Below are 22,949 nucleotides of genomic sequence, written 5' to 3'. Positions count from 1 at the left end.
AAACTGTTTTTTTTCAGTATATTTTCTTTTTGTTGACTCTATAAGAATAAAAGTTCAATTTCTGACTATTCTTTCCTGTAAGACTGCCTTTGAGCTCAAGATGAGGCAATTTACCTAAAGCGCAGCTGAAGAGGGGAGTGAAGAGCCGTGGGAAACGTTCTTGTTCCTGAAGAGGTTAACTTGCCTTTATGTGAAGTTAAACACTTCAAGCCTTGCGCTGCGACCGACCGCCCCTGATGGGAGAGAGGGGCGCCTCAGAAAAAAGCCACTTTACCAAAAGATAAAAGGCCGAAACCTCAAAAGCATATGCCACACAATCAGGAAAATGTGACTTTAGCTTAAGGGATTGTGGCAAAGCACAACCAACCTGTTTTGTTGATTAGAGGAGGGAACACAAAGAGCGCTAAGAGAGGGTCAATACAGGAGAGGAAACAGAGGCTGCAGATCTACATTGCCGCCCCCGGCCTTCGCTCTCAGAGCAGATTGAAAAAGTGATAAATATGCATGAGTTTGGCTTCAATAGTGAAGGCCTTTGGTTAGGAATGTTCTATCTGTGGAGCAAACAGGCTGAAAATAACTGTCTGAGGCCGTTTATGGTGGCTGTGTGAACCATTCAACGAGTGACAAACTCTTAACAAGCCATGTAATCACGACTTCCCTTTAATTCAATCAGCGAAGCCAAAGTCATTCACCACTATGTTGCTCATTGACGAGTTTCAGACTTCCTGGTGAACTTCTTCCATCTGGAACTTTTTTGCGTGCAACTGAACTTCCGTTAAAAACAATCCTGTGGCAACTGATGACTCCAATTTCTACCCATTTCTTCTGGTCCTACCTCCATTTCATAAACAAACCAATTTTATTTCCACTTGTTTAAACCATGATGCATCAGTTCGTGTTTTTGTAGTAAATTATGTGCATTATTTAAGGAGACAATCACAAAAAAAGGTAAAATCTCATGGTAATTTCACTGAAACTGTCTTAATTTTCTTTCCCGAAGCTTGTGGAGAAGAAGAACGTTGATGTCACACAGCAGCAAAATGTTTACAGAAGTAATAATGTCATCGTGGATTGATTTGAAACTTTATTGACCAACGGGAGACGACAAGCTAATAAAGATCATGAACGCTCTTAACGGGCCGATTATGCCAGAATGTGTTGATAAAACCCTTTAAGATTTTAGTGAATTCTTAAAATTAAACAATGTTGAACATCTTTTCAGTCCCTCCAGGGTTTCACGAGTGTTTTTGTGATTTTTTTTGCAATAAAAGTTAAAGTGTTTGCGGTACTAATATATAAAAATATTTATGTATGACTGTAAATGTGACTTTTTATTACTCGCCGTATAAATAATGGAACATAATCTGACATCAGTTGAGGTTGAGGCACTTAAACCCAAATGTTGATTTTTCTACAATAATTCACAGGAAACCGGATGGACTGATTGATGAAATCTAATAGAAAATAGATAAAAACTGCTTTGATTTGATTCATAAAATGATATTTAAGCACACTGTTATCTTGACATTGGTACCAAAGGGTTTAGGGGCCGGATTTGGCCCTCGGGCCTCGAGTTTGACACATGTGGGTTAGATGAACCACATGTTTAGTTTCAGGAACACATCATAACTTACTTGAGTTTGAGGCGCCTTATCAGGATCTTCCCTGGTCAGCAATCTTTCGGAGGATTCCCTAAAATAATCTGGAGAAGGTTTGGATTTCCCACGAGCCAGTGATGAAACACTGTCCACAAATCTGTCCCTTCTATACGTCCCCTCTCCTTTTTTTAGTTTTTGCTCTCCTCGCACGTTTGAAACTTGCCTAAACCCTTCGACTCGAGTTTTCCCTCACTCAGCAGCAGCTTAAGGGATAATAAAGCTGCCGTTTTATTTCTACTTGGCTTTGAACTTGTTTGAGCTTCGTCTCCAACCGTAGACTTTATCTAGTCTAGGAATCACCTTAAGTGGTCATGACTACAGCCCTGTCTGCGTCAAGAACGCTCCCTGCTTCATGTGCTGCTTGTATTCAGGAGAGATTAGGTTGTTACTTGAGCTTGACAGAACAAAAAAGGTTTTGCTTTTATATCTCCTGACTTCTCGGTACTATATTGTAGATGGAGGAAGAGCTTTAGTTGCAGTTTCTTTGTGCCAAGTCAATATCTAGTGGCATCTGTAAGGCGTGTTTAAAGAACAGCTGCCAAATCCTGAAAGCCTCGATATCAAGCTTTCTCTTTTTTTGATCTGTTTATTAGGAATTTACCTCAGAAGCTCCTTTTATCTCGGTTTATTTGAACGTTTTCTTTTTACGTCCTGTCTGCTCCTTGCAGATCTGAAGGGGTCGCAGTCGTTTGAGCACTTCAGTATATCTGACAAGGCCATGGACTACAGGATCCTGCACATGGATGAGGACCAGGACAGGATGTACGTGGGCTGCAAGGACCATGTTCTCTCCATGGACCTCAACAACATCACCCATGGCACACTTAAGGTCAGCAGATGGTTTGAGTTAACGCGCGAGGAAAGCCGCTTCCTCCTCTGCAGTCCGTGGCTTTATTACCCCAAAAACAAGATTCAAAAACAGGAAAAAACTATTTGCTACAATTGCTGCTGATTATAATAATTATTGGTTATATGCAAATTGCCTTATATTTGCCATAATCAGTGCAATTTTAGGGTTATTTGGAAAATCCATGAAACTGCCAAAGTGCTCTTATAGCAAATTGTGAATGCAGTGAAGGAATTATCTTCTGTGTAATTGACAGGCATGAAGTGGATAAACAGATGGGAAAGCATTTGGTTTTCCCCTGAGGGCCCCACGCTGCATCCTCTTCTTTTCCTCCAGTAAATTGCATGATATATTCATTTTTGCTTGACCTTTGAACCCCTTTCCGGCGGTCCAAACACATTCTCTGCAGATGAAAGCTGCAATTACTCGCACTGAGTTATGAAAGTGCATTATTTTAAAACCGTCGATTGTGTTTTTATTTTACAGTCTAATGCGTTGCTTTGTTTTTGTCGCCTGCAGATGTTTTGGCCTGCATCTACCAGCAAAATACAAGAATGTCAAATGGCAGGAAAGGACTCCACAGTAAGAACCTCATGTGTAACTTTTTGTTTTTTGGGTTTGACAATATGAAGTGATCACAAATGCAACAAATCAGAGAGAAAGATCCAGATAAACTCATGCAAAAATCGACATGTTTCACTTTTAGCAGTTTATCAAAGGTTAGTTATGTTTAAGGTTTTGATATAAACTCTACACAGATTCATTATTAAGAACCTGTTTTGTGTCCTTGATGAGCATTTGTGATCAAATAAATTCAGAATTCTACTTTTTTTCTGAGAATGTTTGGTTATTTATATTTATGATTAGATTTTGAAATAATTCGACACAGAATTAGAATTCTGAGGAAAAAAGTCAGAATTTTGAAAAAAGAAAATCAGAAATTTGATGAAAAGTCAGGATTTTGAGTAAAAAAACATCTGAAATTTGAGGAAAAAAGTCAGAATATTGAGGGGGGAAAGTTAGAAATTTGAACAAGAAAAGTAAGAAGTTTGTTAAAAATTTGAAATTTGATTTAAAAAGTGAATTTTCAGGAGAAATGGTCAGAAATTTGAGGGGAGAAAAAGTCAGAATTTTGAGTAAATAAATCTGGATTTTGACTGGAAAAAGTCCCAAATTTGAGGACAAAATTCAGAATTTTGATGGAAGAAGTTAGAAATTTGAGGAAGAAAAAGTAAGAAATTTGTTAAAATGAGAAATTTGATTAAAATAGTCATAATTTTGAGGCGGAAAAAGTGAATTTTCAGGAGAAATGGTCAGAAATTTGAGGAGAGAAAAAGTCTGAATTTTGAGTAAAAAATTGGATTTTGATAGGAAAAGTCTAAATTTTAAGGCAAATAAATCAGAATTTTGAGGAAAAAAACAGTTTTATGAGAATATTTGGTTATTTTTTTGGATTTTGATACAGAAGCAGAAAAATCTTAATTATTTATTTTTCTTCAGTTTCCCTAAATCTCCTCCACACAAATACTGGCCAGCACTGAGGCTGTCACTGGAATATTAACTTTATTTTTCCAGCACCGATTGGAAAGCCTTTGTGTTTCTCTCTGGCACGATGGCCAAGATCAAAATCAAAGCTTTTGTCACCTGTTCCCAAATCTGTTTTCCCAAAATAAATCCTCCCCACCCTGAGGGATTCTCCTCCAGCATCTGTTCGCTTGTCCTAACTCCAAATACGCTTGTATCCAGCAGCAGATTTATGTCGAGGCACCAACTGGAGTCCCTGCTTTTAATGAGCGAGCTGGAGATAAACCGAAGCCTGTTGGAGTGAATCTACATCAAAGGTTGTAAATTAACCAGATCTGACTGATGGAGAGATTTCATTAGACGCCCTGCTTCTTGTTAGCTGCAACAGGATTTATAATGAAATCATCCGGCGAGCCTCAGAAGACAGATTCCTGTTCTCCTTTAATTGGATTGTCCTCAAGTGGTTGCAGCAGAGAACTGATGGGGATAAACAGAAACAACGGTGTAGCGCAAAGAAGCACACATTTTAAACCAATTTAATAAACCAAGCGGAAGCTTCACTTGCACAGCCTGGTTGTCATTTGCTGTTTCAAAAATAGAGGGAGAGCAGCTTCCAGTAAGTGAGTCGTTTGTGAGTAATTGCATGTGTGCCGCTGACACGCTCTCTCAAATATTCGGGTGAGCCGCCGTTTCCTCTGTCGGTTTAATTTCTTACCACTTTCTACTAGTTGCATTTTCTGTTTGACTGTAATTCCTGCCTTATTTGATCACTTTTCCTGTTACTGTCGCTGTTTCTCAGCTTCTGCCTCCCTCCCACGGTCGACTGCCTCAAAGAGTCTTTTTGTTGTTTGCTCAACTGAAATCCTACTTCCTATCTCTATTGTGCTGCGGGAAAATGTTTCTCATCTTTCAGATGTCAAAAATGAGATGGGAATAACTTGAATAAATAGAAAAAAGTCTGTTTTAAATTATGATTTCGCTTATAAAGGAAAAAATGCAAAGTAAACCAACCTGACCATGTGGGGGAAACTAATTGACGCCTGAAACTAGTCTCAGATTTTACTGTGGAGGAATTTTATCTTCTTTGCAGGATTGTTTTGGGTTTTCAAGGATGAGCAGGAAGCTTAACCCTGCAAAACCCAGACAAGAACAAAAAATAACAAAACAGTCTTATCATTGGTTTTTGTAGGAGTACTTTGGAGATAAAAATGTTTTCTGAAAGTATATTGGTTTGGTTTCTCATCTGTTCTTTAGCTCTGATCGTAATGTGTTGCTTTTCACGATATTTTACACTATTACATGTACATTTCTTGATTCTATAGTTCCAATTGCAATCATTCCTTAGCATGATTTGTACAATTGAACTCAATTTTCATAAAATGTCATAAAACACTGTAAATTCATGATTTGGTCAGGTTGGTTTTCATCGCTTCTTTTCCATTTCTGTGCAAAACTTTCATGTTGTGAGATTGTTTGCAGCAGAGGAAAAATCAAAACCCGACGTGATCGCGTTGAATTCAGGGTGAAGGCACTCGGGGGTCGAGAGGGAAACACAAGAGGAAAGTAAAACTTGATAAGGCTCCACGCATAAACGCGGCTCTGATCAGACGCGACCGCAGCAGGGTTCATGTGGTTCTGTGGAGATGAACGAGGGATGAAAGCGAGAAGCAGGATGGACGGACAGACAGTCATAAACCAAATGAGGATGGATAACAGAAACGGGCGTGAGTCGGTGAAATATTCAGTTGCAGCTCACTAATGGCTCTCGGTGGATTTCTGCGCGCTGACCAAGATCTGCAGCAGCTGCCAAAGCTGGAGTCATGTCCAAGATCCTGACGACTCCCTGGATTCGTGTTCTTGTCCTCCCCCACTTTGCTCCGCTCTCTTTCTCTTTCTCCACACGTTTTCTGCAAGCTTTCGCTCAATTACCAACAGAGTTGATCACTCCCACTGCTACCGAGTTTGGTTACGAGGCAACAACCTGGCAGTGGTTTTCATGGAGCTTTATCGAAACATGCTAAGATATCATTGACTAAATATACCATGATACACATTTTAAAACAAAAAAACATGACATGCAGTCATAGGATACATTATGAATGTGTGTTTTTCTAACTTATTTTGATAAACGGTCTAAATATTTTTCGTTATTTCAACCAAAAGGTGTGAGTTTAGATAGTCTGGTAGGATGGTCTCACTTTTGAATTTATCCATTTTGTAACCATAGAGAAGTGCAGTAGCCTTCTTTCAGCCAGCTGATCTGAAGTGCACAGCACCAGCCACTGGTGGCAGCTTTAAAACTCTTCAGCTTTCTCTGAAATTTATTTTCATAGAAGCCTTAAAGAAGGATATGACACCAACCTTTCTGGTTTTATTATGCAAATCTCACGTTTTGTGCTTCCATTTGGGTTCAACTGCTTCCAAAAACGGTCCAAACATTTAAAAAAAACAACCATCCAGATAGTTTTTGGAAATGTTAATGTTTTATGGGGTCTGGAAATTGAGCCTTTACAGAAACTTCTAGAATGTAGTGTCACAAATCAGCAGGCGCTGCCCGTCACCTAGCAACCCCAGACAGTTACCTAGCAACCCACGCTGAGCTCCAGCACATTTCGTCAGCTGGTTTTACCGCTGTGTGCGCTGCACAATGGCTGCTGGAAAGGACAAATGTTTTGTTGTTGACTTGCCATCCAGAAAGCACTTGCTGCATTCTTGCAGGTTGTGCAGGAGGCTCTACTTCTGCTTTTCAAGGATAAAATCAGATTATCTAACAATAATGTTGTGCAAAACATGTAACAAACATGTTTTGTGTAGACCATAGACCTACCTTAACCGGTTCAATAGGTCACTTTTTAAACCTTATCCCCTGACGTTGGAAACAGCCTGCGGTTGTTTCGCTGATCCTCTTTTTCCACTGGCCTCAATACCACACCAGTGAGCACTGCTGGGTTTATACTATCAAGAGCAAGTCATAATAGAGATAAGGTTGAGATACTGCCTCATGCGGGATATTATTCAGCAGCAATAAATGCGCAGTGGAAATGCCGTACACCTTGTGTTTATATCTGGAAAAACATCCAAGAAAGAGACGGGATATCTGGCCAGAGATCTGCTTGCTCCTTGTAAAAGGAAGCAGTGATGCTTCTGTGCTTTACTGTCACGTATGAAGATGATGCGAATAAAAGTTCTTAGAGCAGCGCTGATGATTAGATTCATTTCAGTTGAAAACCCACAGTGGAAACCTCAGCAATGATTAAAACAAGGCCCCTTTCAGAGTAACTATGGATATTTGGCAAAAACTGAGAAATGCAGCGAATATGCTTAAATGTTTTTGAAAGAAACCCCTGAGATCATGTAGATAAATACCGTTTTATTTCAAAATGGCAGAAAAAACGGCATTTAAAAAAGGATATTCCTTCAGACTGTCCAAGAAGTTGTTGTTACAGACTAGAACTGGGAGAGGAAACAGTAAAAAGTATTTTTTTATTTTACTTTGTCACAGCAGAAACTTTTGTATTTAACATCTGTTAGAAATATTGCATGATATTCCCCTTTATTCAGATACAAGAAATGAGAAACCTCTGGCTAAAATACAAAAAATAACCATCTACTTTTAATCTTTGGTTCCTTTTTGTTTTTAATTTGCTCAACTTTCTTCTCAACGATTTAAAAATGAGTTTAAAAGAACCAGGAAGTATTTTGGAAAAAATGTGTATTTCATTGGATTACTTCTGCGCCAAGTTTTGCCACAAGGGTAAAGCAGCAATTTAACAGCGACATTTAAATCCAGAATTTGATTTACGAGAGGAAAAAAACATTTAATTTAGTTCCTCGTGTTTTGGAAGGTGTTTAAGAGAATCATGGCAGCGTATTTCCTCCATAATAAATTCATCTTTCCAGCTTGGAAAGTTGTAAGAAACGCTTTCATGTTGGACTTTTCTTGTCTTTCGCTTCACTTTCCAGCACGGCTGTGGGAATTTTGTCCGCGTGGTGCAGCCGTACAACAGAACTCATCTGTTTATGTGTGGCAGTGGAGCCTACAGCCCCGTCTGTGTGTACATCAACAGAGGCCGAAGACCAGAGGTGGGTTCAAAATGATGGATTCTCTTCATTATGGAAATAAACTAGTCAACCGCAGCTGAGTGAGTAAAAAAACACTGGCTATTTAGAATACCCTTCCAGACTTTTGGCTGTGGGATAACGCTACATCTGGAGCTCTAGGAATTGTTTGACAACTAGTGCATTTCAAATTGCTATAATCACATCACAGCATTAGTAAAGCTAAGCATTGCCGTATGTTTTTAGCGCGGTATTAGATTCCGTAACTGCATACGTGCCAAGTTTTCATGTCGTCAGTTTGATGCTGCGTGAGATAAGGGAGTAGAAGAAGAAGAAACTGGAGGTCTGCGCTTTTCTCGTCACTCACATCCGACCAGAAGAAAAGACAGGGAAGGCCTCCAGCAGAAAAGTAATTACTGTATAATTGTGCAACTTGGCATTTTGAAAATAAATCGCTCAATGGAAACGCGCCAGTTAGGACTTGCTAAGGGTTTTTTTTTTTACGACGCCATAGTGCCATTGCAGATAGAGAAAAGAGTAAATTTATGGCAAAAATAAAGAAATTCTGAGATTGTCAGAAATAAAAAAATTTTTAAAAAGAGGATTTTTTTCAAATATATTCAGCTTTTGAAACTCAGAAATGTTCACTGTTTTTCTTGAAAATTCCTGAGATTAATTAAAAGTGTTTTTTTAGCAATTTTTTTTAAATTAAACTCAAAATTTCCATTTTTTTGGCAGAAATGTACTCCTCCTTTTGTTCCATCTAAGATGGCTCATTGCAGTTCTTTGGTCGTATCAAAATTTGTTTATTCAGCAAAACTACAATAGAAACACTTTTTTGCGTCACACGAGTCACGTGATCAACAGCCGGATGTCGCCTCTGGCTTGAACCACGAAGAAGAAGAAAACAGGAAGTAGCTGAAGGATCATGTTTTTTTAATGACTTATCTCGTGAACATTTCGTATTTCATGGAAATAATCCAATTGCTAGTGATGGATAGATGAGGCGTCATGTATCGTTTCGACACATAGCAACACTGTGTCGATGCTGTGTCACTCAATACTGACACCTGCTGGACATTAAAAATTCCTACAGCCAACGTAGTGATTGGATGATCAAGTCTATACAATAAGATTTAAGTCTTTGTATTTTATTGAATATTATATGCTGTATTATGTCATATCTTCAGTTACATTTAAAATATATTTGATATACAGTCAATAAAGAATGTGAACATGTACCATGAAGTGAAAATGTAAGTGAATGTGTTTGGAATGACTGTTTTTTTCCCCACAAATTTTTATTAAAAACAAAAAAGTTTTTACAACATTTAGAAATTTAGACTGTTACGCTTTTTTGACAAAATTTCTCCTTCTGTAGAAAAAATGAATTAAACACTATATTTACAGCGAACCCTTCCGAAAATAACCCGTGAGGCGAAATCCGTGAAGTAGTAAAACCTTTAGTTTTTACAATTATTATACAGCATAATTAAATACTCTACATTGAAACCAAAGATCAAAACTTGTTTTCAGAGCAGCGGATGTGCGTGTGCATCAATCGGGCCTTATTAATGTGATCCGGAGTCGTGTCATTAAAGCATCTCCTCCAACCTGCACCGCCAGATTTACAGCCGTATCTACGGCAGAGCGGCGGATCTCATCAAACGAGCCTCGGGTCGGGTTTTGCGCTACTTCTGGCCAGTTTTTTTCCAGCTGGCATTCAAAGTTTCAGTTTCCATCTCCTGAGTGGCCAATCTGTATTAAACACCGTAACGGAATTGGCACTCAGGTAGAGAAGAAGCGCGGAGACTGTTTTTATCAATCATATGGTCAATCAGGACGCAGAACACTGTGAAAAAAAACTGCACAAAAAACTCTGCAAAGCAGCAGCGATACCGTGAAAAGTGAATCGCGTTACAGCGAGGGTTCACTGTATATGAAATAATTTATAAAATGCAACTGAGTAATTTGTAGAATGGCTGCATGTCTGAGTTTATCTGGGTGAATCTGGGACTTCATTCTCATGCCTCATAATGCCTCAACATTGAAAAGGTGGATTTATTTAAATAAGAGTTTAGTCAAACATATGCAACATTTAACCTGCAGAACATAAAATGAAAGTAAACTAAGAGTCAGTTTCAGCTGAATTTGGGTTCAGATAGATCAAGTAGAAACTGACAAGAACCGGATGAAACGACAAAAATGAAAACAAATTTATTTTCCAATATAAGATCAAAATGGTCCCACACTGCGGAAACATTTCCTTTGAAGCTGCTCCATAGATGACAATGTAAAAGATCAAGAATTCGTTTGGCAAATGCTTTTGACAGATTCGCTTCCTTATAAACACAGTTTGGCGTGTTAATGTCATTTCGAAACAGTTCCTGTATCGGTCACGTGACTTGCTGAAACCAATACGCGCAGCGACACGGTTTGGTCTGCGGGCTTGATGCGCCGACGCATCAGTGTTGCTGGACCCATCACTACCAACTGCGAATTTGTGTTTTCCGACATTCACAGAATATTGACGATATTTTTTGCACATTTGTAATGGAAACGCCGCAGCGAACCGAACAGAACAACATTCGCCCACGAAGGAGTGAAAACCAGAGTCTCTCTTCACTCTGAGCCTTTTGTCATTTGGGTTTTTTTGTTTGTTTGTTCTCCAGCTCGCAGCTTAATCATGTCACTGCTTCAGGAAAAGAGATCTGTTGAGCATGAAAAGTCGCTGTAGCGGAAAGTTCAGAGCTGTCCGCTTGGTCGTTTGTTCTTTGACGGTGTCCCAGCTTGTTGTGGTGTTTTGAAATTCAATATATTGGAGATGACAAGTTGTTTGACAGCTTGACAAATAACTTTTTTTTTAGTTGATTAATTCACTCTAAATGTAATTACCTAGTATTTCTTTAACCCCTACTTAACCCAGTGTCTGAAATCAACGTTTATTACTGTAATTCCAATATACAGTATCTTCTATCTTGCATTAAATAATGGCATAAAATCCCTTTTATTCATCTCTTTGTTGGTTATGACACCAAATGTTCCACTTTGAAAAGCTTGACAACATAATGAGGGTTGTAACAATATAATATAACTTAAAACGGAGAAATATGACACCATTTGTCTCGATGCTTTTCATTGAAGTGGGACTGATATTTTTAGTTCTTAAGAACAGAGAAACACTTTAAAATGAAGCAGAGATGAAACTCTACATGTACTGGCAAATAATCGCCTTTTAAACAAATCATAATTATAAATGTAAATAAAATATTGTGTTTTTTCAAGCTAATGTGAGTGTCTGAGAACGTCTAAGTCAACTTTAGCCACAATTAAAATGGGAAAAACCAGAAACAATGTCATTTAAATGGGCAGTATTATGTAAAATAACCTTTTAAAAAAAAACTTTACATCATTTTATGTTATTTCTTCATCAAAACATACCTGTTGTGATGACTTCCTGGAGGCGGAGTTACAGAAATAGCAGGACTATTTAAAGAGACAGAGACCCCAAATGATCTTTTCTGTAATATTTGATTTATACAGCATTGTTTCCAACTACTGAATGAATAAAGACAAAGTTTATGGCTGTAACAGCATATTGACTTGATAAAGCAATAGGAAAAAACAGGTGTGTTGTTTTCCAAATTGAGTGCAAACATCAACATTTGAGAGCAAATCAAAGCAATATCTTTTTTTATGGTCATTGAAAGTTTATACAAAAATAAAACCAAACTTTAAGAAGTACTCTACTAAAGTAGTGTATCAATCGAATACTGATACCAACTTTTGGATCAATCCAACCCATCTAACCTCTAGTCATAACACTAAAAATCCCTTTATACCTCCTTACGAAGCTTCAAACATAACCTCAAATGACAACATGCTTAATAATATTTTACAGATGTAACAATATCACATCTGTTTGCATTAAAGAAATTGGAACCCATTGGTTGCACAGCTTGTATTCCCACTTTACCTTTTTTCTTCAAGCCAACATCAACTGGGAGAGAAAACTTTGCACTAAATGGTCAATCCAAGGTGTTAAATATGACTCTTTGTCTTTATAGGGTGTCATATTATAAATCCACATGAAATAGATGGTATAATTTATTATTTTACCTCTAAAATCTTCCCACAATCAAACATCCAGGTCAAGTCCCGGTAGATAACTAAAACATTCAGCAGGTTTTTAATCTCCGTTCCAGGAATCCGCCAGCTGCACTGCGTCCACCTCCATAAGCTTTTGGCAAACACACACATTTTCCTGGATTAATACTTCCTAACTGATGTCATCCAGCGAGCCGCATCCTAATGGATGGGACAGGAAGTGCTATCATTCACCCAGGTTGCTCTTGGCCTGTCGAGGCTCTGCCACTAGCAGGGTGTTGCAGTTTGGCAGCAAATCCGCCTGAGTTGGAAAGATGGCCGTCCAACACATCAGCAGGGAAATTCCTTGTCTGCACAAAAGTGGAATGTTATTTTAGTGTCCCTCACGGGCCGGTTAAGGTAAACTGACGAGGGTCTGGGTCTCTGTGCGTTATTTAAACCAAATGGACGGAAAATCTGGCTGTAAACGAATGAAGCGGAAAAATCCCGTCACATTCTCTGTCTTTCTCTGTGTCTTTGCAACAGGAGCAAGTGTTTTATGTCGACTCGGAGACGGAATCAGGAAAAGGGAGGTGCTCCTTCAATCCTCAGGTCAACACAGTCTCTGTCGTGATCAGTAGGTGCTTTCCTTCATCTTCGTTTCGTTATCTCCCAATTCATGTCAATAAAAACAGTGATCAGTTTCGCCTGCAGGCGGTTAACGGCTTGTCAGGAATTTGCTTGTGCTGCTTTTTGTCCAGATGGGACCGACGGCAGAAATGCTGTCGTCAGAGTTCAGGCATTAAAATGTTTTTCAGACCTGCAGCCACTCGGACGTCTCCCTCGTTTGTTTTGAATTAGACTCCTGAATAAATAAAACGCTTATAGTAAGTCTAAACTGAAGTAAATTACTCAAAATTATCTCATTAATTGGTTACATTTTTCTTGCTTTCTGTTGTGTGAAGTGCAGCAAAACACCCCCACAGCATGATGCTGCCACCCACATGCTTCACATTAAGATGGATTTCTCAGACATTATCATTTGGAGAAATAAAATAAAGCATAAAACATAAAATTTAGTTTAATCAGACAGCAAGATGTATCTAGAAAGTAACTTAATCTGTTTTAATAACTTTTTGATGTTACAGTACAGGATCAGTTTCACTGGATAATAAATCTTACCGCCTTAATTTAGATTCTTTGAGTTTTTTGTTTTGGACATTTTCATGTCTGGATCATAAAATATGCCCATGTTGTTTATATTTGTTGTTTTTGGCACCTTCAGACATCGGAAAACTTAAACCAGTGAGGTTTGTGAAAGCCCACACATCTCTTCCTGAAATATTTGCTCATTTTTTTAGATTTTTTTCCCTTGTTGTGACACAGTAAAGCTGTGCATTTCAGGTGTTTACTTGTAATACATCCACAAAGTGTTAAAACACATATTAATACTAGTTTGTGGTATCAAAAAAGTTCTCTGCATTTAAAAATGAGAAAAAAAATGACAGATTTTTAGAGGCCAGAAACGGGAAAAGTCAGTTCAGTCTGGTAAAATGTTGAACAGTGACACAATATGTACATAAATATGTGTCTTCAGGCAGAAACTTGATATTTATTTAAAAATTTTCAGGCCAGCACCAAACACAAAACCAGGCGAAAGTTTAGTTTTAATATTCAAAATTGTAACAGAAGTTTGAAACCAAAGAGAAACAGTCTTAAGTCTAAAAGCTCCATCTGCAGATGTAATGACTTAAAAACAGTCTGTTTGTGTTAAATTATGTGCTTTTGGTTGACCGATTTGTCCAATTTGTAAGGGTTTCTGTAAATTTTAATGAGTAATTGTGGTTTAAAGTTAGTTTTTTTTAAATAATTTCCTTATTTATAAAATTCTTTTTACACAAATGACCACATCTTCCTCTAAAACGTGTATAAACAAGTGATTCTAGTTCTATATTTATATTTTTACTAAATTTTCCACCATTTTGATAGTTTTTTTGTTTTGTTTTTGGTTTCCTAACTTAAATTTCCAACCAAATGCCAACAGTCCTTGGAGTTGATGTCTTCGTCAAGTTGAACTCATCGAGTCCTTTGATCTGATTGGTCGAGGGGTATTGGGTTGCGTTTTAGGCGACACTTTGCACCCTGGCTCGGCTTTCTGACACCTGAGCATTGCCGTGCCAGCAGCTTTCGGGCCAGGAGAGGAGCCTCACACGAAACGGTGATCCAGAGTGGAATAACCTGCAGGGCGAAGGAGGGAAGGAAGGAAGGCAGAGGATATAACCAAGCTTCTGGGTTTAATTAAATCACTTTTTAATTTGTTAATCAGCAGGTTTTAGACCCTCTGTGGTCGTCCACATGCCATCGGCATCAAAGCTTTTTTAGCAAACGCGGCTTGTGTGTGAGGTTTAATCATTGAATTGCAGAATATACAAACAAACTGAGCTTTTTTGTCATGCTATAATTTCAAACTTTCTTGTGCTCTGCGTTTTACATGATCGATGTGCATTTTTATTCAAGTTAATACACTGTAAAACTTGGTTTGTTTGCACTTTTAGGGAGTTTTTTTGCCCATTCATGTTTGAGAAATAACTTGAATTGAGTGTCTAAACAGCAACAAATTCTCAATTGTATTTGAATCTGGGCTTTGACTGGACCATTTCATGACCTAAATATGCTTTGATCATTGCCATTTTTACTCTGGCTGTAGCAATCAATCAATCAAGTTTATTTGTGTAGCACATTTCAGCAACAAGGCATTTCAAAGTACTTTATATCATAAAAATACAAAGTTACAGAAGACACCACATGAGAAAATCAATGAACGTTACATTTAGCCAAGTGCCATCAATGCACATCAGATCTTGTGATTAATATTTAACTCATGGCTCAAAATCAACTCTAGTCACATAGGTTTTTAGTGTTTATTTAAAGGAAGTCAGAGTTTCAGTTGTTTTTCAGTTTTCTGGAGGTTTATTCCAGATTTGTGGTGAATAGAAGCCGAACGCTGCTTCTTTGCTAACAAGATAGGAATGATTTTAAATCAGAATCTAATCTAATCTCTCTATTGCCAGGCTGTGTCTGTGTAATAATAATCTGAGGAAATTTAATTTAAGAAGCATTTCCATGCTTGTGCTATTCGTATAATTTATTAGTTTTCTGTTGTGTGGATTTTAAAAGCTGACAGACTGTTTTTAGAAAAGACTGGAGCAGCAGAAACCTAAATAGAAGTACAAAAAAATGTAATTTTGCATCAAAAGTCCCAGTCAAAGTTGAGATTTAACCAGATTTATTTTTTATTTCCCCTTTTTTCTTCACAAGTTAAGCACTGGTTTGTGTTCATATCCTTCATAAAATCCCAAACTTTCAGGCTGAAAAGGTGTTTTGCTGCATAATAAAGTCATTTTTGCCAAAAGAAAACATTCACGATAGAAAACATTGGCATGTTTCACTCTGCGTATTCATTCCTGCTTTTGTATTTATTATTCTGACTTGTTAGAATAATCTGGTGCCTGTGCGTTGCTGCAGATCAGGAGCTGTTCTCAGGCATGTACATCGACTTTATGGGGACAGATGCTGCCATCTTCAGGAGCCTGACCAAGAGAAACGCAGTGCGAACAGATCAGCACAACTCCAAGTGGCTCAGCGGTGAGAAAACTAAACAAAGCGAGAAATCACCTTTAATCATTGTGTTAAATAATAGAAATCCCTGTTTTTCTGTTTCGTTCAGAACCAGTTTTCATTGATGCCCAGCTCATTCCAGACGGGACTGACCCAAACGATGCCAAGTTGTATTTTTTCTTCCGCGAGAGGTTGACGGATAACGACGGGAACACTAAAAACATCCACACCATGGTGGCCAGAGTGTGTCCTGTAAGTATCAGTGTAAATCCACTCTTTGATTCGCGGGTCGGAGTTTCCATCTGCAGCTTCTGTCTGCAGAATGACACCGGAGGGCAGCGCAGCCTGGTCAACAAGTGGACCACCTTCCTGAAAGCCAGGATGGTGTGTTCGGTTCTGGAGGACGACGGCACCGAAACACACTTTGATGAACTGGGTGGGTGAAAACCACACTTTATGTTCTGTAACTGTAGCATTTTTGGTCTAATTTCTAACGCTAATATTTTTGTACACTTGAAACAAGACAACGCTAACTTAAAAGTAACTTTCTAACAAGATATAGAAGTCAATCATTCCCTAATATTGATTAAAAACTACTAATTCCTCTTGTAAGTGAATACAATCTGCTAGTGAAATTAGTACTTTTGCTCAATATTAGAGAATTAATGACTCAAAAAAGTTCCTGCACTGTAAAACTGGCTCAGTTTCTAGTGCAAACATCTTAGGACACTTGAAATAAGACAAAACTAACTTCAAAGTACATTTTCAGCAAGATATAGGATCTTATTTGGAGTCAATAATTCCTTTATATTGGTGAAAAAGTTCTAGTTTTATTGGTAGATTATTTAACTTATTAAATGATCTGCCAATAGAACTAATTGTTTTCCATCAATATTAAGGAATAATTTACTGAAAACAAGCTTCTATATCTTGCTGAAAAGTTACTTGTAAGTTAGTTTTGTCTTATTTGCAGAAAACCAGAAACTAGACCATAACTACTTGGTAAGATTTTTATGTTTTTGCAGTGTGTATCTTGCTGAAAAGCCAGTTTTGTGTTTTTGCAGTCAGACACGCTCCAACATCCTTTGTCGTCGGCCAAAAACCGAATCCGTCATTACTTTTAAACTCCTGCCTTCACAGTTTAAAGTTTTCCAGCGGTTCATTTTTCCGTAAACACCCCACCGACCATCCGATGTTTAACCTGGATTCTGATTGAAGCTCGTCAGATCTGTGAACAATATTGCCTTTGCTGAGCTTGTTCTTATTTCCTGAGCACAGCAGCGTTTCCCTTCACGTCCAGACAGGAAAGTTTTCACTGACTCGTGCGTCCAGAACTCGTTGGAGACTTGAAGGATGCGGAGGGAAACGTTTGGGAATGTTCATCTGTTTGTCCTTACAGAGAGCGTGTTTTTGCTGGAGACGGATCAGCCCAAAGGCTTGCTGGTGTTTGGAGTCTTTACATCCACAAGGTGAGCATTTTTTAGCATTTCTGCAGGCCTCTGAGGTTTTGTTCATTACTGAGTGGATAACAAGAGGAAGGCCTTTCTTCCACTGCATCGCGTTGCTCGATTGCATCGTTTTACAGAGTCTGTGTGGCATAAATAAAACCTTGTGTGCTTAATATCAGTCTTTGTGATTTCTGCATGATCTGCAGATCCCCACACTTTTTTGCAGTAATGCTTAAGTTGTGAGTTTCCTGCAAATTTTCCACCAAAGTGGTTGAAAACATTGTTTGTGTGATGCTGACTCCCACCTGCAGGTGGCAGTATTTCTTACTTCTGCTGCACTGCTTCCTCAACTGTAAATAGCCTGTTCTCAAACAAAACGTCACATTTACCATGATGCACAAATATTACAAAATATTTAGCAGATATTTCTGAATTAGCTCCACAAATCAGTGACTTTGATTACAAATAGAAAAAGAGTCACTAACTCCTTTAGTTTCAAAATATGTCCAATGTTATTTAATCTTATGAAGTGTTTATTGAGCTGTTTATTAATGTTTTAACAGTTTGTTCATGGGTTTTATCAATGTGTTCTGGCACAACCGGCCCTTTAAGAACATCCATAATCTCAATTAGGCCCAAAACGAAATGAGTTTGACATCCCTGGTCTAAGTGAAAGGGTTTCCTAATAAAGAAAAAGGAATCGTTAAATTAAACCAGAACTTATTATGATGGTATAAAACTAAGACATGCACATAATAAACTGAACAGCTCAGGTTTAGCCTAAAAACTGAGGAAAAAATCTCATCGCTTGTAAAAAGAAATAAGTCACTTGATCCATATTTGGTGTTTCTCAGGTTCATGCAAAGTTTACCGTAACGTAAAAACCATCGATATTGTTTCCTCCGTCTCTCCACAGTAAGATTCAGTTTCTTTTTCCCACCAAAGATGTTATTTTATGTACTACTCAGAGCTGCTTTTAGTATCTGAGCAAAGCCACGTCCCATATTTAAGAGAAAATAGGTGATCTGCCTTCAGTGGCGTCTGACGACGCTTCCTTTCAGGCTTTTTTTCGCTCGCACATCCTCTGAGACGTTGTTGTTAAATGAAGAACAGCAGGGGATTTTTTTACCGGCTGCTGTTTTTAATTTAATACCTGCGCTTTATTCCTGCAGCTCCGTCTTCAAAGGGTCAGCAGTGTGTGCGTACAACATGGCGGACATCTTGACCGTGTTCAATGGGCCGTTCGCTCACAGAGACGGACCCAACTTCCAGTGGGTGGCCTTCCAGGGCCGCATCCCGTACCCGAGGCCCGGCACGGTAAGATGCATTGTCATCATGGTTATTTTTAGTTTAAAAAAAACAACATAAACCGTAATAAGTTTATTTGTATGGAACTGTTACGACTGGCTCAATGTCATAACAAAACGGGAGACCATGCAGGGGTTAAAGTGTAGAAAAATGAATATTTATTAACAAAAACAACAATGGATTGTGGATATCAGTATCAGTGGTGTAATGCAAATGCTTGGATGTGTTGTATGAGTGCATATGGAAGTGTTGAAGTGCCAAAACAAAGACAAACGCAAATGTGCAAAAAGGAGGGGAGCTGAGGCCTGGCAACAAAACACGACAAGCGTCAAGCGGCAGAGTGGACGCTGACGGGCGACCCAGAAGATGGAGACAGCCAGGTTTAAGTACTCTGCGTTCCCAATCAACCTGATCAGCAGCACCTGTAAAGGGGAGGAGCACAAGGACAGACAAAAGCAACACCTGCAGCCCAGCCCTTAAAGCCCAGGGCCGTAACAGGAACATTTAAGCAACAGGACAGTTTAAATTTATGAAACAAGCAATAAACATCACATTTTGTCAACCGCCATCATCTGTGTTTCTGCTTTTTTGCAGTTTTCTGGGAGTTTGTTCCAGATTAGTGCGGCGTAAAATCTTGTAATAATTGAAAACTTTGTGAGGAAGAAACATTATAATGCAGACAGAAGAGAAATCTATATAAATATAAAATAACACATGTGATTTTCAATAGTTTTATATGTATAAGTGCATCATCACTGCTTGTGTGGGACTTTTAAGGGAAAGCTGACTCTAATTTAATTCGCTTCATGAGTTTATATGAACGGAGGAGTTTTCATAAACACAATGCCAGGGCGGAAAGATAGAGAAGCAACTGAGTCGCAACAAGATCCTGATGATGTAGTAAAACAAAAACTAACAGCCAATAAAATTCTAAAAGTTAGAGAAAATTAGAAAAAGGTCGAACAAGTCAGACATGTTGGAGTTAAAAACCCTGCAGCACTTTGTGACGTTGAGGTTTTGCGACCTTTACGATTATTACATGACCTTTAGAAAATACTTTATATAGGTTTTCATATTTTTTTATAAACAACAACTACACTGCAAAAATACACAATCTTTTAGGTCTAATTTCTACTGCTAATGTCTTATTTTTGTTATTTCAATTGGACTAACTTACAACTTTTCAGAAACTATAATTATTCTTTAACTTTCTTTTTTGAAATAATCTGCTAGTTGAACTGGTACTTTTTCATCAGTATTAAGGAATTGTTGGCTCTTTTATTTTGCTGAAATGTTACTTTAAGTTACCTTTGTCTTATTTCAAATGTGCTACTAAGTAGTCACAAGAAATTAAACAAAAATACTTGATAAGATTTTGTTTTTGCGAGATAATTTCCAGTCTAACATTACGGAAGAAGATTAATGCCACTGGAAAAAAGTAGAAAAAAATCTGACTTTAATCTCAGAATTCTGACTTTAATCTGAGATTAATCTCAGAATTCTGACNTTAATCTGAGATTAATCTCAGAATTCTGACTTTAATCTGAGATTAATCTCAGAATTCTGACTTTAATCTGAGATTAATCTCAGAATTCTGAGGTTAAAGTCAGAACTGTTTTATTTTATTTTTTTCCAGTGGCCCCAATCCTCCTCCGTATAAAATGAAGAAAAAACAGATCTAACTTAATATTATTGATACTTTAAGTGCCATTCTGTTATGGAAATCAAATAAAATGACTCCATGGATAATAAGAGAGATTTTATTGGTTTAAACCTGTGATATTATTTATACTATATATTGTATAAACTGCGTTTCCAGTGTCCCGGCGGAGCCTTCACTCCCGACATTCACACCACGAAGGAATTCCCAGATGATGTGGTGAACTTTGTCCGGAACCATCCGGTCATGTTCAACGCCATCTACCCGGTGGGACGGAGACCCCTGGTGGTCCGCACCGGCGCCAGCTACAGGTACACGGCGGTGGCGGTGGACCAGGTCATGGCTGCAGACGGGAACTACCAGGTGCTGTTCCTGGGAACAGGTGAGAACCGTGTGCAGCCATGTCACTTCCTGTCTTATTTGTTTAAAAATAAAAATGAGGTGATATAAGCCCATTGTACTTAGTCCTGCATAGGTTATAACAATATTAAATTTTAATCCTACTCAGTTCGCATTAAATCACTCTAATGTTTCCCTGAGAGGAAATATCTTTAAAAATGTAAAAGCATTCAGCATTCTTTAACTCACACTAGCAACATTTCACCTTAAATTACATTTTCAGATTCAGTTACAAACATTTTTACTCTCATATATAAAATATGGCATCTAACCTACAAATGATTAATAAGAAACCCATTTAATTTGTTTATGCTTATGTGCAACAAAAGCATTTTAAATAAGTCTCGTGTCACTAAATAACTGTTTTCGCTCAGTTGTTTTATATGTAACTGATTGCTGAGTGCAGGCCTGTTGCACCCGCCGGTTATCAGATGAACAGATAGAAAAGCTCACAGCATGCAGATTGTGCTGCAGCTGAGCTGATAGAGGAATAGATGTGCATTGATTATTTGTACCGATTCACTCGGGTCAATCAGGTCATTCTGGCCTGTTTTCAACAAATGCGTAAAGCCTCAAACAAAAACAAACTTTTAAATTGAGTTAAACCTGTGAGTTAACTCAGAAATACTTTATATAATGTCAAATTAGAATGTTTTTCATTAATATTTAAATTAAAAATCATGTATGGTTTGTTCATAAAGTTCATCCTTTTATTCTTTTGCAGCTATGTCTTTGTTACTGTTGTAAAAATCTTCATTGTTTGCCTTTATTTTTAAAATTCTGACTTCTGCAGAGACTAGTAGACTATTATTTCACACTGAAATATGTGTTTTCTTTTACATTAACTCTAAGTTTCTAGTACCTTTTAGTCAGTAATAGTAAAAAAAATAAATAAAAATAAATTCCTCATAAGCGGCTTTTCTAAAAACACAATTTCACAATTGCTGTGTTTCCATTAAACAAGAAACACAAAATCACAAGTGAATATGTTTGTTCATGCAATAAGTCATTAATGAACATAATTCTCCAATTACTTCCTGTCGTAGAAAACGAGGTTCAAAAGTTGAACATTTTTTACTTTTGAGACTTTTTCCTGAATATTTCTGAGGTTAATTTCATTTATTTAAATTTTTCAGCCTCAGAAATGAAAGTTTTTCTAGAAATATTTTGAGATTAATTTCAAAATTAATAAAAAATCACAAGTGAATACATTTGTTTATGCAATAAGTAATTAATAAACATGATTCTCCAACTAGTTCCTGTCATAGAAAAATGGTTTCTGTTGCAGTTTTGTTAAATGAACCAATTTCGACATCCAAAAAAAAAAAGAAACGCCTCATCCTATTGGAAAAAATAAAATATTTTTGACATTACCGTGTTTCCATATTATTGTCGAAATGATAAAACCACCTGAAACTGCAACAATATCAACTGTGAAGAGAGGATATAAGTGAGAGAGTTTATAAAAGACACTTGAATTAGAGCATGAAAGCATTTTGGAAATAAAAATAATTAGTGAGCAGCAGATTCAGCAGAGAAAGACGGAAGAAAAACAACAGGAGCAACTTAAAATCTCCATAAGCAACACAAGAATCTAAATGACTAATAGTGATTCATCAGAGGCTTGATGACTCAAAACGCTGCATAATCATGTACATTTTCCCAGAGGGACACAAAATGCAAATGTGAAGTTGTAACTCAGGAAGATGAAGAAGCCGATTCATTAATTAGGCGGTCAGAGTTTGAACAGAGGCCTGCGTCTCTCTGTCTGTCTACAAACCACCTAGCTTGTATTTGCATGCGGAGCATATGGAGCGTTTATTTTCTTTTGAGTGTAAATTAGCATCGGGCTGCGGAGAGCGGCGGCTCCGGTGCAGCTGCTGGTGTCTGTGGATCCGCCGCTCTGATGTTTGGATTCCTGAAGAGAAGCCAGCGCCGGCTGAGTCAGGCAGGAGGAGAAGGAAGAGGAGGAGGAGGAGGAGGAAGTGGTGCTCTTATCAGAGGCTCACAGGAGCTGATGATGATGATGATGATGCTCAGCTTCCTCCTACGTAGCCTGATGATGATGATGATGATGATGATGATGATGATGGGGGGAGGGGGGGTGGATGTTGAGTCCTGACCTCTTTGGTACCAGATCAGGAGATTCCAGTTTATTCCCGTTTTAAACGCAGTCTGGGAATTTGATCAAAATGTTTTACAGAATAAAAGAGGAAAAGAAAATAGTGTGGAAATAAATATACATCCATCCTTCATCCATCCATCCATCCATCCACCAACCATCATCCATCCATCCATCCATCCATCCATCCATCCATCCACCAACCATCATCCATCCATCC

The 22,949-nt window shown here is 37.9% G+C and overlaps 1 protein-coding gene across 1 annotated transcript in view; it reads left to right on the top strand.

The window, feature by feature from the left end:
• Nucleotides 1-22,949, top strand: part of sema3c (sema domain, immunoglobulin domain (Ig), short basic domain, secreted, (semaphorin) 3C) — a 47,917-nt gene that overhangs the window by 15,835 nt on the left and 9,133 nt on the right. The window contains exons 3-12 of the mRNA XM_017302905.1: nucleotides 2,327-2,487; nucleotides 3,025-3,087; nucleotides 7,993-8,112; nucleotides 12,721-12,811; nucleotides 15,700-15,819; nucleotides 15,902-16,044; nucleotides 16,114-16,228; nucleotides 17,192-17,261; nucleotides 18,413-18,557; nucleotides 20,368-20,590. Coding sequence (XP_017158394.1) covers nucleotides 2,327-2,487; nucleotides 3,025-3,087; nucleotides 7,993-8,112; nucleotides 12,721-12,811; nucleotides 15,700-15,819; nucleotides 15,902-16,044; nucleotides 16,114-16,228; nucleotides 17,192-17,261; nucleotides 18,413-18,557; nucleotides 20,368-20,590 — 1,251 coding nt within the window. The remainder of the gene's footprint in view (nucleotides 1-2,326; nucleotides 2,488-3,024; nucleotides 3,088-7,992; nucleotides 8,113-12,720; nucleotides 12,812-15,699; nucleotides 15,820-15,901; nucleotides 16,045-16,113; nucleotides 16,229-17,191; nucleotides 17,262-18,412; nucleotides 18,558-20,367; nucleotides 20,591-22,949) is intronic.

Source organism: Poecilia reticulata, linkage group LG23 (genome assembly GCF_000633615.1).
Source record: "Poecilia reticulata strain Guanapo linkage group LG23, Guppy_female_1.0+MT, whole genome shotgun sequence".
NCBI classification, from domain to species: Eukaryota; Metazoa; Chordata; class Actinopteri; order Cyprinodontiformes; family Poeciliidae; genus Poecilia; species Poecilia reticulata.
Note: the sequence above shows the minus strand (reverse complement) of the source record. Positions and strands in the feature narration are given on the sequence as shown.